Below are 9,006 nucleotides of genomic sequence, written 5' to 3'. Positions count from 1 at the left end.
GCAAACCATACATGCGGTGTCTGCTGGATTACTGCCACCATGGTAGTATCAGTTAGCACTAAAAGCCAGCAACCAGAAGATGAGACTCAAAATGATAGTGAATCCTTGCAGTGCATGAATATTTGGAGTGCCTGCTTCAACTATCCAGCTTCCTCAGTGTTGACTTGTCTGCAATCGCTATTTCAAGGAGGGCTGCAGCCATTCCAGCATAACCCTGAACACTAAACATGAGGTATTAGCACAATACCTAATCACCAGCAGGTTTTCCCAGAATTCAAATGTAACATGGTGAAAGGGAAATGTTGGGGGCCCTGGCCGGGTGATATGAGGCCTGTAGGAAAGAGTGAAGCCTGAGCTAGATTACCCCTCCCATCGAGTGTGCCAAGATGGCGCTTATATCCTGCTTCCTGCTTAGTAAACAACACACCCTGTAAGACAGTCCGCCCAGCAACAACTGCCGTTAGCCAATCAGCTTGCCTTGCCTACTTTAATATGATTGGACACTGTATCCGTATATATACTGGTGCCACCCTTGGGGAGAGACAGAATAGGAAGGAGATATAGGAGAGAATAGAGTAAGAGAGAAGAAGCGCAGAGAGAAGCACGCAAGGAGCCGCGGAGGGCGAACCAGAGGAGGCTTCCCTCGGGCGGGATCGGGGATCCCGGAGCAGGCTGTACGGAGAGAGAGAATAAACGGAAAGGTTGTCCGCCAACAACTCTTGTCGTGTGCTTTTCCTGCCGGCCGGGACCGACACCGACAATTGGTGGCCCGTACGGGGAACTGATCACCCCCGAGACGAGGCGGACAACGCTCCAGTACTGCACTGCAGGACAGGTGAGTAGGGGATAAACCTGGGCTCTGGGTGGCGCGCACCTACAGGGCTTTTTAGACTCCCCTCAGGCTCACGTGTACGTGGCAGACTAGCCTCACACGGTGAGAACAAACTTCTCAGTGACAGGCATGGGCAACTTACCCACTAAGAGTTCCAAGTCACTGGTAAGAGCAGTGAAAGACCTGCTCAAGATTTCAGGCATATCAATAAGTTCCAAGACACTTGCAGAATTCCTCCAACAAATAGATGAGGCGGCACCCTGGTTCCTGCTGACGGGACATTTGTCCCTGCCTTGTTGGGAGAAATTGGGTAAAGATTTAGAACGAGCAGAAGCGGAGTGCCGGCTTCCACTTTCGGTTCGGCCGCTCTGGGAGATGATTCATTCCTGCCTCAAAGGGGAGAGGAATGGGGCTAAAGATAGCGCGGACGCGCTCTCTCGGGCCCGCCGAGCTTTTGAGGGGGCCCGCTCGGAGTCCTCCCGGGAGGGGTCCGTTGCAGGGAGCGTGCGAGGGCGCTCGCGAGAGCGAGGCAAGAGAGAGGCTCCCCCTGCCTCGGATTCCTCAGACTCAGATACCTCGGAGGGCGAGGACAATGAGGTAAGTGACTCCCCTAATCCCTTCGCAGCTTTGCGTAGAGATCTAGTCAAGATGCAGACAGACCTAAAAAAGGGAAAAGAACTCTTGAGCACTCCCCAACGGAAGGTCATAGAGCCTTCCGCGCCACCCTGGGGGGTCCCAAACGCCAGTTCCTATGGGGAGATGGCAGCCTGGGGCCCACCTCCGTTGCCACCCCCATGGAGGGAGTGGCCTGGACCGTTGTCACATGCAGAGCCGCCATCTTATTTGCCTGGCGACCCGCCATCTTGTGCCCTAAAGGCTGGTCGGCCATGTTGTAAAGAGGCGCCATTTTGTGATAGGGAGAGACAGTCATCTCACAAGGAGACACCATCTTGTGAGAGAATACCAAGGTCCCAAGAAAAGTACTTTCGTAGATGGACATTTAAGATGGAACAAATCCCCCATGGGGCAAATGAGTACGAACAATGTGGGTTCTATCCGGTACACCTGGCGCAAGGCCAGGGACCCAATTACTGGGAACCACTGGAGATTAAGCAAATTAAGGAGCTCAAAACTGCGGTTGCCACGTTTGGCCCTACTGCTCCTTACACTATAACAATGTTGGAAAATCTGTCCGCCGGTGGTTTCCTGACACCCAGTGATTGGACCCAGTTGGCTAAAGCCTGCCTGGCCCCCGGGGCTTTTCTGGACTGGCGCGCCTGGTACACTGAGTTTGCTGCCGAGCAGGCCGAGAGAAATGCGGCTAGGGGCCATAGGGGACAAAATGAGGACATGCTTATGGGTAAGGGTCAATATGCCCAAGATCAAACCAGATTCCCTCCAGGTGTATATGAGCAAATACACAACATAGGTATTCGTGCCTGGAAGCAGGTAAACAACACAGGAGCGGCCTCACAATGCCTCTCTAAAATTGTTCAGGGCAACGCAGAACCTTTTGTGGATTTTGTGGCCAGAATGCAAGAGGCAGCCGATAGACTCTTTTCAGATCCGATTGCTGCTGCTCCTCTTGTTAAACAGTTGATCTTTGAGCAGTGCACCAAGGACTGCAGGGCAGCCATAGCGCCCCACAAGGGTAAAGACATAGAAGCTTGGATCAAGATTTGCAGAGAAATAGGAGGGCCACTGTCCAACTCAGGCGTGGCTGCCCTTTTAGCTGCCGCTTTACGACAGACAAGGCCTCAGAAGGCTAATGACCCTGGTAAGCCCAGGGGATGCTTCCAGTGTGGGGATCCTAACCACATAAGAAAAAACTGCCCCAAGACTGGACGGGGGGAATTTATACCCAGAAGACAGGAATCAGACAAACAAACGGGGACCTGCGAAAGGTGCGGTAAAGGTTCTCACAAAGCAAAAGATTGCAGATCAGTTTTTGATGCCCAGGGAAACCGTATTAGTGGCAGGGAGATTCCGGAGCCAAAAAACGGCCAGAGGGGGCCCTCCCTACGGATGGGCCCCCACCCCCTAGACAGGACAGCACAAGGTGGCAGCCCCCCACAAGGGCTACCCCTGGGTCAACAGGCGTGGACCTCTGTGTCGCCTCCAGACTCCTATTAACACCCGATATGGGCGTTCAGGTGGTCGGGACCACCTTCAAAGGACCGCTACCTGAAAAGTCAGTTGGTTTAGTGATTGGACAGTCCTCCACAGCCCTCCGGGGCCTTACCGTGATCCCTGGAGTTATAGACTCAGACTACACAGGAAACATTAAGATTATGGTCCAATCTCATGTAGGGACCATGGTGATTAATGAGGGGGATAAGATAGCACAACTTTTATTGCTCCCCAGTCTCCATGAGAGATTCCAGTCTAGACAACGGGTTAGAGGGGATCAGGGTTTTGGCTCCTCTGGAGAAATTTTTGAAGGACTTCATATGACTCTTGATAAAAGACCCATGCTCTCGCTCAGGGTTAATGGCAAAAAAATAACAGGACTCCTGGATACAGGGGCAGACCGCTCCATTGTCTCCAAGAAAGACTGGCCTTCTAGCTGGCCCACCAATACAGCTGATAACACACTCCAAGGGTTGGGGATGGTGGCTGCCCCCCAGGTTAGTGCCGTGACCCTGCCTTGGTGTGATGAGGAAGGTCACCAAGGACATTTTCAACCTTTTGTTCTACAGCTGCCGATATCCTTGTGGGGAAGAGACATCCTCACTCAGATGGATGTCACTCTTACATCCACCTGTTCTCCCCAAGCTAAAGGCATACTTAAAAATCAGGGATATGTCCCTGGCAAGGGCTTGGGCTCTGCCCTGCAGGGCCGGACATCTCCCGTGTCTGTAGAAAAAAGGAAAGATAGACATGGGCTGGGTTTTTCCTAGGGGCCACTGAGAAAGTTCTCCTGCCCACTCCAATTAAGATCACTTGGAAATCCCAAAATCCGGTTTGGGTACCTCAGTGGCCCCTACCCAGGGAGAAGCTTTTAGCATTAACCGAGATAGTCAAAACCCAGTTTCAGGCAGGGCACATAAAGCCATCAACCTCCCCTTGGAATACCCCTGTTTTTGTTATCAGAAAGAAATCAGGTAAGTGGAGGCTGCTCCATGATCTAAGGGCAGTCAACGCGCAGATGCAACCCCTGGGGGCGATCCAGAGGGGGCTGCCAGCTCTCTCGGCCATCCCTCAGTCCTGGCCAGTTTATGTTATAGATCTTAGAGACTGTTTCTTCTCAATCCCCCTGCATCCAGAGGACACCCATAGATTCGCCTTTACCCTACCCACCATTAACCAAGAAAGTCCTGATCAGAGGTACGAGTGGGTCACATTACCCCAGGGTATGGCCAACAGTCCCACCATGTGTCAGATTTACCTTGATTCTCTACTGGCCCCCCTACGCGAGGCCTTCCCCAGAGTTAGGTGTATTCATTACATGGATGATCTGCTGATCAGTGCAAAAGATGTAAATAGGTTAGAGGATATGCTAGGCCAACTGGTCAAGGCCCTGAGAAAGGCCAATTTACATATTGCCCCTGACAAGATTCAGGGAGGAGACATAGTAACCTACTTGGGTACCAAAGTCTCCCCTACATCGATTTCTCCACAGAAGGTAACCATCAGAACAAATAATCTTACAACCCTAAATGACATGCAAAAGTTATTGGGAGATATAAATTGGATCAGACCTTACTTGCACATCCCTAATTCGGACTTAAAGCCCCTGTTTGATCTCCTGAGAGGAGATCCGGATATTGCCTCCCCTAGAGAGTTCACCCCAGAAGCCAGAGTTGCTCTAAAAAAGATAGAAGAGGCCCTAAGCAAAGCTACATTACAGAGAATTGACCCAGAACAACCTTTTGAGGTCTGCTTGTTGCAGACCAGTTCTCAGCCCACGGCAGTGATTTGGCAGAAAGGACCACTTCTGTGGGTGCACCCTAAGGTTTCACCTGCCAAGATTATTGAACATTACCCGGAAACAGTTGCTTCCCTGGCTCTGGAGGCACATGGTAGAGCCATCCAGCATTTTGGCTCCACGCCTCACGCTATTCGGGTGCCTTATACCGCTTCTCAAATAAAAATCCTGACTGCTTGCATAGATACTTGGGCCATCCTGAGATGTGTTTTTCTTGGGGAGATAGACAATCAGTTCCCCAAGGACCCTATACTACAGTTTGTTACTCAACATCCGGTGATATTTCCAAAAATCACCGCCCCTGCACCCCTTACTCCTGCAACAACGGTCTATACTGATGGGTCAAAAACCGGGATAGGGGCCTATGTGGTCTCAGGTATGCCTCCGATCAGCATACAATTTGAACCAGATCAACCACAGGTGGTAGAGTTACAAATTGTACAAACCGTCCTCGAGAAGTTCCCAGGAGCCCTTAATATTATCTCTGATTCAAAATATGTGATCAATGCCATGCAGGTCCTTGAGACTGCAGGCCCAATTAAGCCAACCTCCAAGGTGACTAATTTGTTTCTGTCTATCCAGACATTGCTCATAAATAGACACAACAAAATATACATCACTCACATAAGAGCACATACACGCCTACCAGGGCCCATGGTACAAGGCAATGCGGCTGCTGACGCGGCCACTCGCCCGTTGTGGATTTTCAATATGTTATCTCCAATAGAGCAAGCCCGTCAGTTCCATGACAAATTCCATGTCAACGCCAGGACGCTAGCCAAACAGTACCACATCTCCAGGGCTGACGCGCGGGACATCGTGCGACTGTGCGGCTCATGCGCCACATACACGCCTGCCGTATCAACGGGGGTTAACCCCAGGGGGTTGATCCCTGGCGATACTTGGCAAATGGATGTCACACACATGACAGAATTTGGATCTCTTAAATATGTCCATGTCTCCACGGACACCTGTTCTCATATTATATTCGCGACTGCGGAGACAGGCGAAAAGGTGTCTAATGTGATAAACCATTGCTTGGCGGCCTGGGCCGCATGGGACAAACCAAAAATATTAAAAACTGATAATGGACCAGCCTATATAGGCAAAGCCTTTAATGAGTTCTGCAAAAAAATGGGGGTTCAATTAAAACATGGTATTCCATACAATCCTCAAGGTCAAGGAATCATTGAAAGGGCTCATAGAAGCCTTAAAGAAATTCTACAAAAACAAAAAGGGGGAGTAAGCCAGGGCCTGCCCCCAAAGGCACGGCTCTCCATGGCACTATTCACATACAATTTTTTGAACCTGAACAACAACAACCACTCCCCGGCTATGGAACATTGTAATCCATCTCCTAGCAATAGGGGATGGGTGAAATGGAAAGATGTCCTGACGGGACAATGGATGGGCCCGGATCCAGTAGTCAGCTGGAACTGAGGTGCGGTTTGTGTTTTCCCACAGGAACCAGGAAGAGAACCATTGTGGGTTCCAGAACGGCTGACGCGCGTAGCGAATCCAACGGAGCGCAATGCAGGGGACACTCCAAAACTCAACGGCAACGAACAGCCCGGTCAAGATCGGTCCGACCAGGATACTGCTGCTCGACCGAGCGATACCGTATGACTTCTGGAGCACAATAATGATTATGCTCTCTATAGTAATTGGTTCTCTTTTAGGGTACGGCGCAGCCAGAATGGCTAGGCCACGCCGCCTCCCGGCAACCCCTTTCCTCCTGGCTCTGATGCTCACCACCACCACTGAAATAGGAGCAGACCTGGTATGGGCGGCAATACACCATCCGCCAGCGCTAGCCATGATTTCTACTACAGCCCCCTCTCTCCCAAAGCTGTACGCAAAAAGCTGCTCCGCCAGATTGCCCTGCATACCAGATATACCGCTAACCATCAAACCCATACGTTTTGACCTCCCCATCACTAATGATGTGGTCATCTTTTCCACTGTTAGCTACCCCTCATGTCATCTGGGATCATGCATAGGCTTCCTGCCCTTTTTTATAAAATGGCACGACACCTCCCTGACGGTAAAGTTGTCCGCCCCATTTCTGTATCCGCCTGAATGTTCGGGTAAACACGCTAGCCAACTAGCCTGTAGACCCCGAGCAGCCATGCACACCCGTCCCGATTTTCCCACATGCCCGTACCGTGTATCCCCAAGCCGTAAAAGACAGATGGTGGATCTGTCACAACTTTCGTGGCAGCCCTGCACTGTCGATGGCGTGGGAGTTACTTATCTAAACATGTCTTGGTGGTCCCGGTTCTCTCTTCCACGCAGTACAGACATACTCACTGTGACTGGGTGGGAGTCACAGCGACACCAATATTTTGGTGGCGCTGTGACTTGGTGGGAGCCCTACAAGGAAATAAGCAACAAATTGGCAACAAGTTTCCCCTTCCCCCTTAATGAAAATTGGTTATGCCTCTCCACGGGAGCCTGCATGGACTTAAGACCTGTGCTTGCTATTAACGCCTCTGCCTCTAATGGAACCACCAATGTCACCCTTAACTCTGAGGCCGCATGTGTAAAACCGCCCTACTTATGGGTGTTCTCTGTTGACATCACCTTCAAGTGCAGTAACCAATCTTGTTTTACAGGGAACTGCTGGAATGGGTCTTTCCCGTATGCTATGCTGGCTCTTCGACCCCCACTGATGTGGGTTCCCTTTAACGAATCTGTTTGGGTTCATCCCGTCTACCAACAGGACCAGCTACCCATGCTCAGGCATAAGAGGGATTTTGGGATCACAGCGGCCTTGGCAGCACTGTTCGTGACTCTGACTGCAACGGCTGTGACGGCTGCCGTTGCTCTGACTCAGTCCACGCTGACGGCGCAGGCCTTTGCCAATCTTACAGACACCACCTCCTTGGCGCTGAGGGAACAGCAAGAAGTTAACCTCCTCCAGCACAACGCTATAATGGCACTACAGCAACAGATCGACCTAATTGCCCAAGAAGTCCAAGGACTTTGGGAGGTGGCTAACAATTTGTGTGACGCCAGATGGGCATTCACCCAGTTATGCGTTACCCCCATTCAGGTCAACCGTTCGGCCTACAAGCAATTTCAGGATTATGTTCTCACCACCTACAATTCCTCCTTTTGGAATGCTAGCGTGCGCCTAGATATGACCATCCGGCAGCTAGATCAGATAGAAGTACCTATACTTACAGCCTCCTTTTTTGATGATGTCCTAGGCCAGATAGGCTCTTTCTTCAAACCCTCATCACTTCTTGTGTATGGGATCATTCTTGTTCTCATGGTTGTCGCTCTCGTGACCCTCAGGTGCCTGCGGTCGATAAGGACGACCCAAAAGACACATATGGCACTGATGATATTGCTGGCCCAGAGTCAAGGGGATTCCACTCCTAGTGCTTTCTGGGCTCAGGCCAGGAAGGCACGACTCCAATGGTGATTACTTAGTTCCTCAGTGTCACTCGGCGGACCCCTTCGTATCTCCCCCAAACATCAGCTCTAAGAGTTGAGTGGACAGGCCAATGACGGGTAAGACGGGAGAAGTTCTCCTGATCAACCTAAGACAGGCTCCACTCCGATATACTTGGCCTGTAAGGCCGAGGGTCCCTCCGGGAGAAAGTTAATGGCATTGAGATGCGAGACCAAGGGTACTGCACTGCTATCCGCCTCAAAGGTTGGGGGGAAGACAGGAATGAATGTCTATATGCATCCAGGTTCGGTTCACAAAAGCCTGGCCCTGCAAAAAAATGAACCACTCACCTTGAGCATGGTCCTGGGCCAAGGATATGCACAAAACAAGGTTATGCACAGCAGGGTATAGACCTCTACATTCTCTCATGCCTCGGCCTACAAAGTAGGCCCACTCCTAGACACCTTAAATGGACCCACAGACCACTCTATCTTAATAAATAAAGAAGGGGGAGATGTTGGGGGCCCTGGCCGGGTGATATGAGGCCTGTAGGAAAGAGTGAAGCCTGAGCTAGATTACCCCTCCCATCGAGTGTGCCAAGATGGCGCTTATATCCTGCTTCCTGCTTAGTAAACAACACACCCTGTAAGACAGTCCGCCCAGCAACAACTGCCGTTAGCCAATCAGCTTGCCTTGCCTACTTTAATATGATTGGACACTGTATCCGTATATATACTGGTGCCACCCTTGGGGAGAGACAGAATAGGAAGGAGATATAGTAGAGAATAGAGTAAGAGAGAAGAAGCACAGAGAGAAGCACGCAAGGAGCCGCGGAGGGCGGACCAG

The 9,006-nt window shown here is 51.0% G+C and overlaps 1 protein-coding gene across 1 annotated transcript; it reads left to right on the top strand.

Annotated features, from left to right (window-relative positions):
- Positions 1-612: 612 nt before the first annotated feature.
- LOC106025645 (uncharacterized) lies at positions 613-8,241 on the top strand. The gene is made up of 2 exons (XM_063243229.1): positions 613-835; positions 6,225-8,241. The coding sequence occupies exon 2, from the start codon at positions 6,292-6,294 to the stop codon at positions 8,188-8,190; it is 1,899 nt and encodes a 632-aa protein (XP_063099299.1). The 5' UTR covers positions 613-835; positions 6,225-6,291; the 3' UTR covers positions 8,191-8,241.
- Positions 8,242-9,006: the final 765 nt, after the last annotated feature.

The sequence above is a fragment of the Cavia porcellus genome, unplaced genomic scaffold, assembly GCF_034190915.1.
Source record: "Cavia porcellus strain 051 isolate PalLab524CR breed Dunkin Hartley unplaced genomic scaffold, mCavPor4.1 scaffold_36, whole genome shotgun sequence".
NCBI classification, from domain to species: Eukaryota; Metazoa; Chordata; class Mammalia; order Rodentia; family Caviidae; genus Cavia; species Cavia porcellus.
This window is presented reverse-complemented; position numbering and strand designations above follow the sequence as displayed.

What these genes read in the sequence shown, in the direction of transcription:
- LOC106025645 (XM_063243229.1), top strand. Translation starts at nt 6,292, where the DNA reads ATGCAGGGGACACTCCAAAACTCAACGGCAACGAACAGCCCGGTCAAG.